The 17,883-nt window shown below is 40.3% G+C and overlaps 1 protein-coding gene across 5 annotated transcripts in view; it reads right to left on the bottom strand.

Annotated features, from left to right (window-relative positions):
- The window catches only part of TTLL5 (tubulin tyrosine ligase like 5), a gene marked incomplete at its 3' end in the record, with an annotated part of 304,702 nt that overhangs the window by 248,073 nt on the left and 38,746 nt on the right, over positions 1–17,883 (bottom strand). For all 5 annotated transcript variants that reach the window (XM_082648276.1, XM_082648272.1, XM_082648275.1 and 2 more), the window contains exons 6-9: positions 17,578–17,660; positions 10,727–10,796; positions 10,204–10,288; positions 847–948 (exon numbers count right to left, since the gene is read on the bottom strand). In XM_082648276.1, the coding sequence (XP_082504402.1) occupies positions 847–948; positions 10,204–10,288; positions 10,727–10,796; positions 17,578–17,660 (340 nt within the window). The remainder of the gene's footprint in view (positions 1–846; positions 949–10,203; positions 10,289–10,726; positions 10,797–17,577; positions 17,661–17,883) is intronic.

Raw genomic sequence — 17,883 nt, forward strand, 5'->3', positions numbered from 1 at the left:
GGATGAAAGAAAACACAGCAGAAAGAATATTTCCACACAGCTGGGCTGGTACTCCGTTCCACTGAATCTTTTTCTGAGATGGCCTCATTTCTTTTTTTATTTAATTTATTCCTAACGTTTTTTCCCCCAATCATAAAAGTGTTTCTTTTAGAAAAACTTAGGAAATAACATAAAAGTACAAAGAAGAAGACAGACATCCCCCACCCAAAATCCCATCCATTATAGTTAAAGACTGTTAACATTTTAAGATATATCCTTCTAGTTTTCTTCTCTCTCCCACACCCCCTCGGGGGGGAAAAACAGCTTTAGTTATCTTACATATTCAAAAAAGAAATTAAATTGCATGTACTGTGTGGTAACTTGCTTTTTCCACCTGACAATGTACAGTGATGCACATTCTTGTTTCTAATCTTGTGTATAAGTCCTTTATTTCTTAAGGTTAAGCTCCTAGAAATAGAATTACTGGGTCAAAGGGCACAAGCATTTTTGAAGCTTTTGATACATTTTGCCAAGTGCTGAAATGACCTAATTTCTTGACTTCGAAAAAGTTCCATATGCCTATAAAATTCCTACCTCTAAGTCAAGTGAGGGAACTTGACAATGAGGCAGACGAAACTCGGGAAGGAAGGCATATATTGGTGGAGAAAGGGGACATTGTAGGTGGGCAAGCAATAGAGAAGCTGTAGCAGGTAAGCCTCAAAACTACATGAAATGACTCCAATAGCTCTAAGTTACATGGATATGAGCGTAAAGTTTTCCTCCAGTGCAACAAGTTAACTTTGCACTTCTCCAATGTCTGCCTCGGAGACCGACTTCCCTGGCTCCTGGCTCAGGCGCAGCCAGTACCTGACATAGTCTCCACTCTTCTTATTCACACTGTAATTGGTCAGGTGCATGAACTGGTTCCGAATATTCTTGGTTCCTTGGTCATATCGTACGGTGGCAAACCTGAAAGAAAAGGCACAGGTTAAATGTCAGGAACAGGGCTTCGATAAAATACAGGATCAATGAGATGTTAATGCAGGGAGGTGGCATCCTCCTCAAATGCTGAGTGCTTATTAAGTGCCAACCCCCACGCTAAGTGTTTCATGTACAATATCACATTTAATTCAATCATTAAAGCAATTCTCTGAAGGAGGTACCATTATGTCTAATTTTTAAAACAGATATGAACATTAAAATATGATCTGGAAGATAAAGTGACTTGCCCCAAATCACACTGACTCCAAAACCCACGTTCTTAACCACGAGATGCTGCTTTTTTGATACAGAACCTTAGACGGATAGGAAAGATGAAAAGTGAAAACAAAGTTATTCACAGTCAAGGAAACCGTGTATAGGATGCTGTGGATGATGGGACATTAGCCTGTCAAGAAACACCTGAGTGCCTACACAGTGCCTGGTACTAAAGCATTCTATGGAAAATATTATGCAAAAAGAAAAAAAGGACAGCATAATAATATAAAGACTTAGAACTCACATCCATAGGAAAAAACAGAACTGATCTATAAAATTAAGAGAACAGTAATGGCAGCATTAACAGCATACAAAGCCTAAGTCTGCAGAACAGCATAAATACGAGTGTAGAGTGGATTAATTCCTGAATTTGGAATGACGGCGAAAAGGGGGATTAAACACGGAGCCCACTGAAAACAGAGCAGCAATTTGATATCCTGGACTGTTGTCAAAAGAAGACCGAAGTATAAAATATATGTGCCTCTGAAGGAAGTAGCCGAGGAAAGAGAAAACTTTCCAGTGATGCTCAGCATCAACAAAAGTACACTCGAGGCGAACGGTTATGGTAAATATCACCCTGTTTACATACCACGCTAACCGTATCACCCTTCGCTAAAGTGGTTTTCCCCAGAGGCACAACCAAGTGTGTGAAAAAAAATCCTGGAAGGCCACAAGTTTATTTTCACATGATTTACAAATTATTTACATGTGCTTACTCAGACTATGAAGTCAACGTGAATTTTTACCACATTGAAGGGCAGCATTTAAAATTTTTCTTCTCCTCTATTTCTTCTCATTCACCCACTATCTCTGCTCCCTAATTCCCTGTACTAGAAATCTACAAGAGCCAAAGAAAGAAGAGTGGAAAAAGGAAAAATAAAAAAAACAAACCAAAAAAGAAACCCCAAAACTAAAATAAACAAACATGAGGCCAGGAAGAAGGATGTGGACAAGAGAAAATGTTGACCAGGCATGTATGGCTAAGGGGCAAGAGTCTGATGAGCATTACGTCTATGCATGAGAAGGACCTCAGATTTTCCAGAAACTTCCGGCAGTTATCGCTTAACTTCACCCATGTCACTCCGTGGTGGGTAAACCTTACCTATACATCCCAATCTTCCTTCGTCAGAGATCCTCCAATCAAGCGGGAAATAGTCATTCTCTGAATTCTTGTGAAATGCGAAGGGGGCCCAGGCAGGCCTCACAGAGGCTGCCTGCCTCAACCAGACATTACCTCACAGTGACATACCACCTGCCATCTCTCCCCCAAAATAATGATTTAGAGGGAGGGAAAAGGTTCTGCTTCAGAGAAAGAGGTTTTTCTTCTCTTTTAAATACAAGTACCTGATCTAATTTGGTCAACATGAAAAGACTGGCAAAGGCCTGGCAGTTAACTGTAAACTGGTACCCAACACATCAGTCATTCTTATCCTCCTTTTTTCAATAGGACTGCATCTCTAAAAAAAATAAATTTTCTTCTTCCTAGTCTTCCTTTTAGCTGGGACATTTATATTCTGAAACTCAGGAAGGACAAGATCATTAACGTTACAGTTCTTCTAAGTATAAGAAGAAGTAAGAATTAGAGAAAACAGAAACAAAAAACTAAGCTCAGTGGAAAAGTTACCCAAAAGGGCAAAAGTGCTACACTCTTTATTTCAGTCAGCTGAACAAGGAATGCAGAAGACCATGTAGAGGAAAGGCAGGTGTATATGCTCATCTTTCCTCCTAACGCAGGAAGAGCTTATGGTTCTCACTAAAATCTGGATTAAACAAACCACATTCAGCTCTGATCACCATTTTACAACATTTTCTTCTTATTTTCTAGATCAGAGGTCCCATTAGTCTTAGATCTGGCCTACTCATCAAGTTCTGATTAACCTACAAAGGTTGTTTTTTGCTTTTAAACTTGAATAACTTGGCCAGCATTTAAAATTCAGACCTTCCTTCCTGAAGCCCAGTGGCAGCCAGGGCCCATGTGAGGAAGACGGTGGACAGGACAGGAAGGCAGCCCAGAGGCAGTACAAGGAGGTTATCTAAGCAGGGTGGTGCCCCACAAGGGTCAAAGTCCACACAAGGAGGGCATCTGAATGGGGTAGTGACAGGGAGGTTGGGAGACTGGCTACATACGAGGGAACTGAGTAAATAAATACGTTGAAGATAATAGAAGTCAGATTTCTCACTGTTGGAAAAAAGATAAAAAATATGGAAAGGGAAAAAGCTAGAATGAATGCTGTAGTTTTGAGCTAGAATGGGAGGTATTTGTATGAACTCCTGATTTTCAATATAGAGATACAGAAATAAATATAGATGTAAATGTGTATGTATGTGTACATGTACATATACCTATACACGTATTTCCTAGGTATGTCCATTGCAAGGACCTGATAGCAGAGACACCCCAGAACAATGAGCATATCTAGCACCTGGATCTCTATGTCTAAACACTATCCTCCATTAAAAGCAACCCCTGCTCCTTGGAGAAAATAGTTGATTCCAGGCTGGGACAGAGAAAGAAGATGAGCCTGAAATATCTTGTGCTCAAAGAATGAGGGGACATGTCAGAAGGACACAAAAGTCAGCTTAAACGGGCTCCCATTGGCCAAATCTGGGACAATTTGAGCATCAAAATAAATCACGATAGTAAAGGATTACAACCCATTAAATAACACAGGAATCCTTAAGTCCACATTGGTGTATATAAACAAATGAATAAGTGAACAGGATGGAGAGAAAACTCTTCCTGGGAGTAAGATGCCAAATAATAAAAGTAAAAGAAATGATGGAATTAGAAAATCATTATTCCACAACCATCACAGTAATAATTCATTCAGGCAAGAAACATCAATGAATATTAAAATTGTTGGGTGAAAGTGAGATGAAGAATGAGATTTTACATGGTCTCAAAGTATCTCTTCATAAGATATTTATTAATTACAGAGGGGAAAACAAAGTAAATTTACAGTGGAGAAATCTGCCAGACATTGTCTTAAGTGCTCAAACACCACTAAATAGTTATCATGTACCATCGGATCTAATGCAATGAGAACATGGCATCACTTCTGTGACATTCTGGCCAAAAATACATAACCTCAGTCTAATTATGAAAAAATATCAGACAAACACAAATTGAGGGCCATTCTACAAAAATGACTGGCCTAAATCTTAAAAAATGCTGAAGTCATGAAAGTCAAGAAAAGACAGAGTAAATGTTCCAGATATAAGGAGACTGAAGAGACTTGACAACTAAATATAACATGTGATCCTGGATTTGGAGCTTTCTGTTATAAAGAACACTATCAGGACAGATGGCCAAATTTGACTGTGGTCTCTAGAGGAAAGTTAAAAGGCAGTTCTTCATACTATTTTTACAGCTTTCCCATAACTTTGAAATGGTTTCAAAATTGAAAGTTTACAAACAAAAGTTTCTCAATAAAAATCTAGATTTTTCAGCCTCCCTTAAAAAACCAGAAGATCTGGCAATACCACCTGTCTTGGTCCATTCAGGCTGCCGTAACAAAATACTATAAACTGCATAAACTGTGTAGCTTACAAATAACAGAAATTTATTTCTGTTGGCTGGAAGTCCAAGGTCAAGATGCAGGCAGACAGACAGCACCTTCCTGCTGTGTCCTCACAGGGTGGAAGGGGTAAAGAATCCCTCCAGGGCCTCTTATATTAAAGGGCACTAATCATATTCATGAGGGCTCCACCCTCATGACCTAATCACCTCCCAAAGTCCCCATCTCCTAATACCATCACCTTGGGGGTTAGGATTTCCACATATGAACTCGGGAGGTAGCATCCAGACCACAGCACTACCACATATCAATGACTTGCTGCCAATGAATAGTAAATACCCTTTAGGTGGGATATGTGATCTCTGGTTCTCCAGTCTCCACTGGGCCAAACTTTTCAGTGAATGTCCTTGTAAGCATTTAAGTTTGTGACTTGTGATTTAGATCTTCACATATCAGATTTCACCCTATTTAGGTCTGAAAGCTTCAACACAATTTCTTTATTAGAAACACCTAAAAGAGGTAATTCTCTACTAGGTAGCCCACAACCAAGTTTGCAAACACTGCTCCTAACACATACTGAAATTTACACGATGAATTAAGTCTTGAACCTCCCTCTTAATGAAATCAAGATTTAGGAAAAGCTCTCATGACAGAATTTCATAGCCTTGACCTTTAAACAAACAAACAAACAAAAAAGAACAAAGGAATGGGGGGGGGTTCCTACTTTCTTTGTAAATCTGAAACCCTGAGCTCTATTTCACCACCTATGATGAACAGAGAATGCTATGCCCTTTTCTCTCTTTTTTTGCCACATTAAGATATATATAGATAACCTTTATTCTGACAAATTCTTAAATCAAAAACTACATTTCCTTTTTGCTTTCTAATGTTTCTCAGTGAGAATCAATACAATGATGATAACTGTCTCAAACTCTTGAATGTGTATGTGAAGGAAGGGTTTCAGTGTTAGACATACAGTAGGTACCTGATAAGCACTAACCGAAACTACAGCTGAGCTGCTTGTTCAGGAACTTTACCAACATGGAACTCAAACAAGAAGGAAAGCAGAGTTAGTGGGGTCTTTGGAACTCTCTTCCCCCGTTCAAAAACGACTTTGTTCTTCTATGAATACGACACCATAGTCAGAGTTACGGAGAGTCTAGATGTAGGACAGTTAAACCGAACCCCCCAACCCCGCTTTGATAGCTACATGTTCTAACAAACATTCACTACAAATGTACAAAGTAAGGGAGGCCAACTCTCAGGAGACCCTGGCTGTGGCACATGTGTTATCTTTCAGCAGGTGTAACCATTCAGCGCCAGAAAGGCCTGGAGGATGAAGAGACAGCACCTCAGGCAGCCTTGCCAGGAGCCACTGGGTTTCATCCTGGCCTGACCCAGAAAAATCTTATGGAAGAGAACAAGAGGCCCAAGAGCCCTCTGATCTGCTGTCAGCCAGCTGCGGCCGGGAGACTGCCAAAGTGCTGCAGTGACTAGGCAGCGCCCTGCGGAGCCGTCTGGGAGGGGATTACCAGCCTGATCCCCTGGTCTTCAGAGCCAGAAATGACTCGAACTTCACAAACAGCAAGGGCCTGCCAGGGAGGGTGACAATGAGCACTGGAGAGGGGTTTCTTCCCCTTGTTGGTGTCTCTTCCCCCTCTTGCTGCTATGGCAGATTCTGGACAGTGTGCAGCCTGTGAGGTAATCTGAATTCCTTGGCAACCGGCAAGTACCTGAATTCTTTCAAAACCACAGGAATCCAGCAGAGAAAAGGTAAATATCCCTGCGGAGCCAGTGTTAATTAGCAAGGAAGGCTACTGAAGAAGTAACTGGGGGTGGGGAGGAAGGCAGAGGCATTACAAATGCTTTGGGATCTCTTCTGAATTTCCACTGAATAATATGGCTGAGTAGAAGAGAGGCGGTCCCTGACCCGGGCCTTCTCAGTGTCCCATCTTCCCAACCCACCGTGCGGATGGATCTCTCCCAGTTCTCTGGACGGGCACTTTCATTTCCCTGCAGCTGACAGTGCTACCTATCTTTGGGTCTCTAATATGATAGCACATTTGATTTTCAACTCAATTTTGTTTTAATTTTTTTCAACTTTTAATTTTTCCTGTTTCAGTGAAAATTTGGCTATTAGCTTTGTCTCAAAAAAGGGCCTCGTCAAATCATTTAGACCACATACTGGATCCACCTAAAACTGTAAAATCCAGAACAAAGTCTTTTTGGATTCCACCTCTGTCAGGAAAAAAACCCTACACCATTTTGGTAGAGAAAAGGACCCCTCTCTGGAAACTTGAGCGCCCCCTGCTGGTGTAAAACAGTAACATACACGTGAAACTCAAAAAGTAGGAAGGGGCAAAACACTGGACTCAAACACCACTAAGACAATTTTTTAAAATGTCTCAATATTGTGCCCACGTATAAGAAAATAACGAGAGTCTTTCTACTTCCTATGTTAATAAAGCAAGGACAACTGAAATGATTAATCTAGAAAGAAACTATTTAGGGTCTTTTTCTTTAGTAAATTTAAGAAGGTAAAGAATTTACACAAAATTCTTACTTCACAGAACCGTCTTATGAAATCAACTTAATCTTTCTGTCATTAAACATGCATTCTGAGGCCCCAAACAGAAGTGATATGGGATAAGACCCTTCTTTTCTGAAGAAGGAAACCAATTACACTGCCACCAGTTCTGTCTCTTTAGGAAAGATTATGGTTTTCCTTTTTGAGCCTCAAAGTAAAATGGTCTAGTGATCTCATCCCAAACTGATTACCTTCAGTAATGTCTATTTAAAACAAACGTGACCCAAGATTACTAGAGGCGGCAGATCTGGAGATGCTGTAGACTATTGTTGAAAGTAATGACACAGTCGAATGGCTTCTGAGGATTAAAAAGCAGGAGATGAGTGCCAAGACACACACTGGTTAAGACACAGGGACTTAGGCACATGGAAGTTATTGTGCAGAGCAATGCACCCCTTGCAGGACTGGCTAATAGCCTGTCATAATGTACTACTGTAAAGCTTTTATATTCGCCTATACTTTTAGGTAAAATAGCCAAAACCCTGAAAATTCTTTTTCTTTTGTTTCACAGTTTAATCCAAATTTCTAAAAATTTGTTTTCCAAATTATTCTAAGAAAGAGCATCCATTTTAAAAATATATAAATATATATACTCAGTTCCTGCTGAAGGCAAGAGAAGAGTTACTCAATTCAGTGGGTTCTGACTTCCAACACACAGCCAATAGCCAAAGCACTAGCACATCTGCAGTAAGTTCTATAATAAATATTAGTATTGTTCTCATTTTGCATCTGAGCCATTGAGGCTTTAAAACAATGCCGAATTTTACCAATAGCAAGGGCTATTAATACTGTGGGTGAAATACCTTTGGAATAATTTGCAGAACATATTGCTATGATATCCTTGAGACACAGTAAGCATAAACTTGAGGTCTTTTCCCTATTCAAGAAGTCCAGTTCAGGGCTTCCCTGGTGGCGCAGTGGTTGAGAGTCCGCCTGTCGATGCGGGGGACACGGGTTTGTGCCCCGGTCCGGGAGGATCCCACATGCCGTGGAGCGGCTAGGCCCGTGAGCCATGGCCGCTGAGCCTGCGCGTCCGGAGCCTGTGCTCCGCGGCAGGAGAGGCCACAGCGGTGAGGGGCCCGCGTACCGCAAAAAAAAAAAAAGAAGTCCAGTTCATGGCAGGACATAATCGGTTTCCGAGAAGGGTACAGGAGACAAGCTGGTTGAGGATGAGCGGAGGGAGAAGGGTGAAGGAGCTCATGATACTCATATTCATACTCATGATACATCTCATATTACAAAATGGAAAATCCTCAGCATCTTATACATCTGAGCAGAAGTAAGAGGCCTTATTTCACCTTCTTTTTGCTCTAGATAATATGGAGACTCAGCTTTTATCCCTATACTTCAAAATATGAGAGCACATGTACCTAAAAACACTACAGAAAACTTCTTTCCGATGAAAATCTGATTAGATTAGTAGTTTGTGCCCAGATACCTGGTTCAGCCCTTTAACTAAAAACTGAGAAATATTTTAGTTTTCTCCCTCCTCAGTTTTCAAGGAACCAGAGGCCTGAACTAGGGAGCTTCCGTGGCCTTCAGTGTTCCCAGGGTTCAAACTCAAATCTTAGTTAAGAATGTGACCACGCTTATAGATGCTGTCACTGCCACCTAGAGGTGAAGGCAAGACATAGCTCAACCAGGTAGAATCTGGTTAACTGTTCTCACCCTCTGACTCTAGTCACACGATGCATCAAAAAATTTTAGTCTAAAAAATAATTAAAATAATTGAAATCCGATTCTAAAAGAACAGCTGTCAGAGTACAATGATATGTCTCAAAGCACCTACACCTAAATATGTAGCCTTCTTTTATCCACGGTATTTCCCATCTTTGATGTACATTTCCTAAAATACAGAAACATATATAGGCCATGCTTTTTACAGATGCAAACCACCTCCTAAACTGCTATGCTCTATACAAAAACTATGCATAAAAAGAACTTCAGAGTTCTTTGGTAAAATAGATATATAAGTTTTGTGGGGGAAATACATATATATATATATATATATATATATATTAGCTTTGTGAGAGAAAAGAACACAAGCACACCAAAGTTATATACTTATTTTAAACAATTCAAAGGGTCTAAAAAAAACACTGTCACCTGTAAAATCCTATGGATATGGGAAATGAAAATTCAAATTATTATAAGTTGAACTTTATTTTGTAAGTCACACTACCTTAAAACTTAAGAAGTACCTCAAGAAAAACAGAAATATATATATATTATATATATATATAATATATATATATATAAAATCACTGTAAAATATATTACAGACTTGTAGGTGAAAAAAAAAAAGCAGCTAATGTCCACCCTAGATACAAGAGGGCATGAAACAGCTCAAGCCTTCAGCTCTGGAGTCAGATCCAGGGGTTCAAATTCCCACTCCACTATCCACCTGCTGGAGACCTCAGGGGAGTGATTTCAAGTTCCCTTACGCAAAGCCTCAGTTTCCGCAACTGCAAAAATGCATGACTTTAAGGTTGTTGTGAGCATTAAAATAAATGCTTGGTATATAACAGGTATACACATGAAAGATTTCTTTTTTTTTTCCTTTTTAGACCATTTGTGAACAACAGTGGCCCTAGGATCTTCATACCAATTGCCATTGCATGAAAATACAATGTGACCCTGGATCCCTGCTGGGAAAGGTGTGTGTTTACATACAAATGCTTGTTCATATGCGTGGATATGCAAGAGAGACTGTGAAGTGATAAGACTGATTTCTGTAATCTGAAGCCCATCTGGGGACACTCTTATTTTCCTGAGTTGAATACAACAGAAAAAACAACCTGATCTTAATACACTCTTTAATGGGTCAACTCGAATAAACACCCTCCGCTCAAGGTCTCTTACCTAGCCAGTCCTTCTTCATAGAGATAGATGACAAGAGGATCATAGGAAGTCACAAGCACATAGAGGCGCACGTCAAACTTGAAATCTGGAAAAAAAATTGGGGTACACAGGAAAAGCTAAGCTCATTTGTCTTCTGTTACAGAAAGAATAGTACAATGTAACAAAGAAATATGAAAGACAGTCCTCCTCTCCCCATGAAACATACACTGCCCACACACCTTCCCTTTTGAGGATAAATAATAATTATACCATACATTGTAAATATATACATACATGCATTGTACAGTTTTCATATATATTTGTTTCTGTTATAACATATAAAGCACTTTCTTTTTCATTATGTCAAAATCAACTTCAAAATAATACCGTGAGGTAGGTAAGGAACGAGCTTCATCTCTGGAGCCACAGTTGCCAAGAATTCCACACTAGCTTAATAAAGACTTAATAGAGAAGACTATAAAAACGTTAAAAAAAATTTAGTACGATCTAGCCCAATCCAGTCAAAGACCTAATCACAACTCACCATCTATGAGCAGGGGGTTGTTAATGTAACGGGAGACCAAGATGTTCTCTTCCAGGGAAATCTGGTTTGGCTGTTCAGTAAAGAGAAAAATGAAAGGTAGAAGTGCAAAGGAATCCTGACTTACAATAAAGAAGCAAAGTTCTTAACCATTTAGAAATGATAATATGGAAAACTAAAACTCTAAGAAAAGGTTTCCTCTAAGCTACCCATATATTAATTGGCCATATAACACACCACTTCCATAAACACTGTGAGAATCCAATTATAATGGGAGAAAACAAAATTTACACAGCACCTCTCATGATAGAGCCTAAACAGCTTTAAAGATTTATATACATGATATTAAATATTTACATGCCAAGAAAATAAAAGCTACTTAAAAAATAAATTAAAACTTGCTTTCTCCCAAATGTAAAGCATGTTGGATATTTTAGAATACTACCATTATTCTTACAGGAAGGCTTTCATCAAGTTGCTCAGAGAACTTACAGATCTTTCCACAATGGATCCTGGCATTTTCCCTGTGAAATGGGATGGATATTTCACTGACTCACTCCATAGTGCTTGCTATGCCACTGCAGGTAAAGAATGAACTAGATCTTTTAAATACTTTTTTCAATGAAGAAGAGCTGTCTATACAATAAATAATGATGAGTATGATGGGTATTGTATAAGGCACTGGGGATACAGTGATGAATAAAACAAACGCAATCCCTGCCCTCACAGAGCCCAATCCCTACTCGCAAAGAGTTTGATGTTTGAGTAGAGGGACAGCAAATATATAGAATTTAAAAGAACACAAAGCAGCACACCTACAAGTGCAAGATGTGAGGCTGCAGAGTGGAAAGAGATCTGGAAGAACAATTCCAAATGAGACTAAAACAGAAAAATCAGTTGTCAGTCACCACAATCCATACAGGACAAAAGAACTCCAAAAGGGAAGTGGCTATAATGATAACTGTGATGATAATAGCTATAGTGGCAACAACAGAAACACTATTAACATTTGCAGGAAAAAAATTTTAATAAATGTACTGAAGATTTGTTATGTGCCAACACTGTTCTAATCCCTCACAAGTATTATTTCATTTAATCTTCATCCAACCCATGGTAGGTATAACACCATCCAAATATTACAGATGAGGGAAGAGTCAGAGAGGGTTAGGAATCTGCTCAAAGTCCCACAGCTAGTAAGTGATAGAGCACCATTTGAACCCAGGCAGTCTGCCTCAGAAGCCTAATTCTTAAGCACTATTTGCACCTTTTCTCACAAGTTCTGACCTAAAATAACTGTCCAGACCCAAAAGTTTGCCTTTATAATAATGCATGTGCTATCCCAAGTACTACAGTTATAAAATAAGGATAATTGTGTGACCCATAACATCATACACAACCACAAGAAGCAACTCCGGGGTCAAGATAATGAGATTCCTCTCTCATTTCCCACTGCTGCCATCTCAAACTCAGAACACAACTTCACAAGCCATCTCTATGCATCATACGGACACTACAACATCACTACTGATTCATACTCTGGACTTGGTGATCCACACCATTTCCTGATCAGTTTCTCACACGTACTATCTCTATTTTGAGTCAGCTTAGTATGTAAGAACTGATGCAATCACAGTACAAAGAAGCAAGCTGCAGGTTTCCAAACCTAAAATTAAACAATTGCAGCTCTTTTTCTACTAAGTAACACCTACAGGCTACAACAGATATGTAACCACCCAACTCTACTTGGAACCAGAGACTACAATGGTAATGGTCTTCACTCTATGACACATCTAACATCCATGCCCATTTCCTCTCTTCTCTTCCTCATCATATACATTTGTCCTTTGAATTATGCAGAACATAATCTCTTACATTATTTCGGTAACTTTAGTATTTGTTCAATGGTCTATACCTCTCATTTCTATCTGCACTAGTAATTAAATTGTAAGCTCACGGAAGAAAAGAATTGTTTGAGTACAGTTTTTTTGTATAGTGTAATATACTGATAAGCAACTAACGAAATTTTTGACATCTTCAAGCCTGTCTCCTTTTCATCCATCCCCAATTAACTCATTTTAAATGATGTCAACTCTAAGCTCAAATTGCCCTCCCAAGTATGCTAAAGCAAGAATCTGAATTGTTGGGAAAGTTGGAAACCCATCCATTTTTCTAATTCAACTTTAAGATTAAAGCTCATGGTATCTGTTAAGTTATTATAAGGTAGACTGGTACAGTGGTTAAGAGGGCACGCTCTGGAATCAGCAAGACGAGTTAAAATCTTCACTTACTATGGAAGGAATAGTAACTACCTCTTAGGGTTCTCATAAAGTCTAAGTGAGATTATATTTGGAAGGTAGAGTGGTAGGCACATAGTAGATGCTCAAGAAGTATCAGTTAGTATTATTATTGCAAACTCAATAGTATCTATGTGGTTCCATTTACTGAGTTCCACAACTCAACAGCATTCCTCACGACGTGCCACACACCATTCTGCTCAGAGCAGTGCACTGATTTATAATGAAGATACATAAGAATAGGAGATGATCCCTATTCCTGAAAAGCCTTTAAGGAGTGGCAGCACCTGGCACACAACAGGGACTCCCTAAATATTTGTTGAACAATGAGAAAAATGGAGAGCACCTAAGAAAACATAAACAAATAGAAACAAGAGAGCTGTACGGAATTATATTCACAAATAGAGGAGTGAAAAGAGTGACCAAAATACTCTCCTGATACTTCAAAATCTCAGAGAAAACACTAATATTTTATTTACCATGAATAATGTGTGAGACAAGGATGACTAAATTTGACTTCCATAAATCAAATTCATACCTTAATCAGAAAACACCAGATCTTTTCCCTCCTCTATATGAATATACTAAATTGGGAAAATATGGCATTTAGTCACGGTTACTGCAGGAGCTGGAGCAAACACAACTCTGTTCCTTTATGCTGTATTTTCAGAGCTAAAAAGCACATCATTAAGAGACCACGTTCTCCAATCAGCCAAGATGCTTCCATCTGTAGGAGCTCACACTCCTCTCTCTTCAGTATTACGTAAAAGTAATCCTTCTTCTATCCTTTATCCTATTCTCATAGTGGTAAAAGTTGCTATTTGCAGATATTTTCCAAAGGTTATGACTATTAGGGGGAATTTTTAATATGAGGCCCTCTCATTCCTCACTCCAGTGGGAAGACAGGGAAAGATGTTTTTATTTGGCCCTCACACCTAACTCTGCCCTCCCTCCCCCATCCCTCACCCACTCACACTAGCTCTGCTTGCAGACCCTCCACTGGAGCACTCCCTCTCCCTCCCCCTTGAATCTAAAAGGAAAGCAGGCAGCAGCCTTGGAAAGAGTTACTTCATCCAGTTGGCTAATGGGTCACATATTCCATGGGAAAGGATCCAGGTATGGAAAAGAGGAGATGGTTAGGCCTTGTGTGTAAGGAGGGAGAGAAGAGTATTAACTGCATGGTTTGTAGGTCTGGGTAAAAGGTGATAAAATTCCAGATTTGGAGAAAAGTGGGAATATTTTGCCATTATGTCCACATGCTGCCAGCTCCCCTGGTGCTTGCTGGCATCTTCCCAGGCTTCTGTCTGGCACTTCCACCAAAGACCTCAAAGAATCAGACTCATTCCAAAGCTTCACTGAGCGGGAGGTGGCAGGCAAAGGGTCCTGCCAAGTACTTTGATCTCTGCAGGGGGTCTCTAGGGAGTCAGCCCAGGGAGATGTGGGAGGGAGAAGGAGAGCCTGCCAAGTGCATTCTCTAAAGACTTGTCACCCCCTGTATGAGACGCGTGCGGCATCCAGGGAAGAGTCAGGGCATGGGGTTCTCAGCCCCACCAAAGAAAGTTTAACTTTTCTATTCTTTATGATGTTGGTTTTAAAATAACAAATCACCAGGGCAAAAGAGCATTCCAAGAGAAAAAAGTCCCAGATGAGCTGGGAATAGATCCTATTCTTTTTGACTCATGTCTAAGAAAATAAAAAGCAAACTTGTACCACAGTTGACTTTCAATAGCAATTCCATTTGGCAGCTAAAACCCAAACCCAAACTAGTGCCGTCTATGAGATTCAAACAACACTGGAGCTCCTGGCACAAAGCTGAAGGAAAAGCTGTTGGACAGGAGCCTTCACACCAAGGTCAGAAGAGAGACAAGAAAAGAGAGATCCAAGGCTTATGAGCAGTGCCTTCTGTCACAAGAGACCCAGGGCAAAAGGCCCTCCAGAGTGACCCAGGGTCAGGTAGCAGAACTTGTAGCCTGGGCTTGGGGCTGTATAGCTACTGCCTCAGAACCAGATCCTATATTTCTTCAGCATGAAAGGTCTGGCCATCAGTATTTACTGTAGAGTTTTTAGTCCAGACTGAATTTAAGGATTTTCCCATATGAAAGACCCCTTAGAAAGTTAGTTTCTGCACATATAGGAAATAGCTCAGACCATGTGAAAAGAAAGAGAACTGGGGAATTTGGGATGGTGTACCGACCACGCACATGACATATCCGCCTCCCCCTCTTCCCTTCCAGGGTTCCACCGTAAGGACAGAGTAGACATTTTATTTATTTATTTTTTAATGTGATACGCAGGCCTCTCACTGCCGTGGCCTCTCCCGCTGCAGAGCACAGGCTCCGGACACACAGGCCCAGCGGCCATGGCCCACGGGCCCAGCCACTCCGCGGCATGTGGGATCCTCCCAGACCGGGGCACGAACCTGCGTCCCCTGCATCGGCAGGCGGACTCCCAACCACTGCGCCATCAGGGAAGCCCCAGAGTAGACATTTTTAAACGTCTGAAATGATAACAAAGCTAGAAAACAGTTAAAGGAGCCAACAAAAGACCAAAGGTTTAAGGAAATCCTGAAAGACAGAAAGAAGATAGGAACAGGTTGAGGAAACAGAGCAGAAGAAGCCCAGCCCCAAATATCAGAGGTGAGAGTGATCTTCCCAAGGAGACTTCTGAGAAGTTCCATGCTGGCAGTGAGCTAACACGAAGAGCAAGAGGGAGCCAATGGACAAGAATCAGATAATTAATTAAATAACAAACAGCATTTAAAACAGTGCGGCCAACAGGCCTTCTTCTCCAGCAACCAAAGCTTTGCCCTCAGGATGAAACCTAACAACTGTCTTGGGAGGACATCTTCTGCGGGTGGGCACAGGCATCCCACAGAGCAGTGGAACTTGAGGCCACTGCATCCCTACAGCAGACACAAAGGTGAAGAGACAGGAAAGGTAGCACCGCCCCACAAGGAAATCACCCAACTCTTCCTTTATATCCACAATCAGACAGGCCCTGTTTTGGCAAGGGGGAAGGAAGAAGCACGCTTCCTCACCCATATCCACCTAAGGTGCGGCCTGACATTCAACACACTTTGCCCTCACACAAAGCACAGTCAGCCTCCTGTCCAGTGAGATGTTATTAGGGAATCAGTCCTACACAACAGTAGGGGAAACCCAGGGCAGCTGTCAAAATTTGAATCAGTCTAGTCTTGTTCATCAGTGTGACTCAACATCTAAGGTCACTGAAATTGAGAAAACCCCACAGCAGGAAAAAAAACCACGATCCCATGAAAATTGGTGAAACAAAAGAGAACTTTAAAACACTTTCAATTCGTATCCTCAGAAAGACCCGCCAGCAAACTGCATCTACTAAGCAACAACAGGCTGTTATCACAAAAGAAAAAAAAAAGGCAAATGAGAAAATACGAGTGTTTGTACCTTATGATAGCCAATATATAAATACAGTAGATGGAATGAACGATAAAATGGACAGAGCTCACACTGGTGATCCAGAAGGTAAAGATGGGAAAAGACAGAGAATTTAAAATGAGAGAAAAGCTGACATGAAGGAAACACCCAGAATGCCTCAAAAAGAAGTTCCAGAAGCAGAAGCATAGACAAAAAATGAATGATTTTTCCTGAACTAAAGAAAAATACTAGCTTCCAGATTGAAAGGGCTGACCAAAGGTCCAGGAGGAAGAATGAACAAAGACCCAGACTGAAATATTGGTTAAATTTCAGAATTCCCATCTGTAAAGTTTCTATTGAGTTAAAATTTTTTACTCAACTTATAGATAAAGCAAAAAAACTGAATCATAGTTACTGAAGAGAATGTAAATATCATAAACCTTTAAAATATAAAAATAATAAAAAGTAATCAAAGCTGGAGATGTAATGTGGAAGGAAGGGTAGGGGGTGATATGAGTGCAGTGAATATCAAACTGAGAATTAGAAACAAAATGTAAAGTTGAGAAAAGAAGAAACATAAATCAACTGTATTAGGTTACTACTGTTGTTAGTCTAGCCAGTGAGAGTGGGGTTGGGATTTTATTTCATTTACTTTGTATATGTATTCAACTGAAAAACAACTTTTAATGAGGATTTTGCAAAGAATCAAGATATTAATGACTTTTGAAAAAAGAAGAGGATGAGGAGGAAGAAGAAGAGGGGGGACGGAGGGGGCCAGGAGCAGCAAGGATGCCATGCCAGACTAAGGTTAATTTGCTTGATGACCTTGAGGGTAGGAACCCACAGTTCTCCTCACAACAGAAACTAAATGTATGTGCTACCAATTAATGCTTAGTGCCAAGGAATTAGCAAGGCAGAATGCTGAAAGCAGAAAAAGTACCTCTTTTCTGCTGACACCAAAGGCTGCCCTCCCCCCAAATTCAATCAAGTGACTTATTAGCCATAGAGTAACTGTTGGCATGGGAGGAGGTTACTGCCAGTAAGGTGAATAGTAGACTCATACCCCTCCTCAAATCACACTTCTGAATGCAGACTTAGTAGCTAAGACAAAGGGTGAAGCAGGGAAGAACAAACACAGAGCGAAGTATGCCACCCGCTGCATACTTACATTGTTGATCAGGTAGACACCCCGCCCCCTGGAAGAGGCCACTGGTTTTACTATCCAAGGTCCCCGGTCCTTTGAATATGAATCTGCTCAAAATATTGGGAGACAAAACAGGGAAGAAAGAAACAAAGAGAAAGAAGGGACATGAGTTTATTATCTTAAATTTTAACACTAGTTATCTACTCAGGTACCCAAAGAATTTTCCAAATTTCTAAGTGGAGGACAGCAACTAAAATAACCTGTATTTTTGGACTAGCCTTAAAAATGAAAACAGAGAAAGAGAGAGAAAGGAAAGAGAGGAAGAGACAG

This window comes from Grampus griseus, assembly GCF_964374135.1.
Source record: "Grampus griseus genome assembly, chromosome: 2".
NCBI lineage: Eukaryota > Metazoa > Chordata > Mammalia > Artiodactyla > Delphinidae > Grampus > Grampus griseus.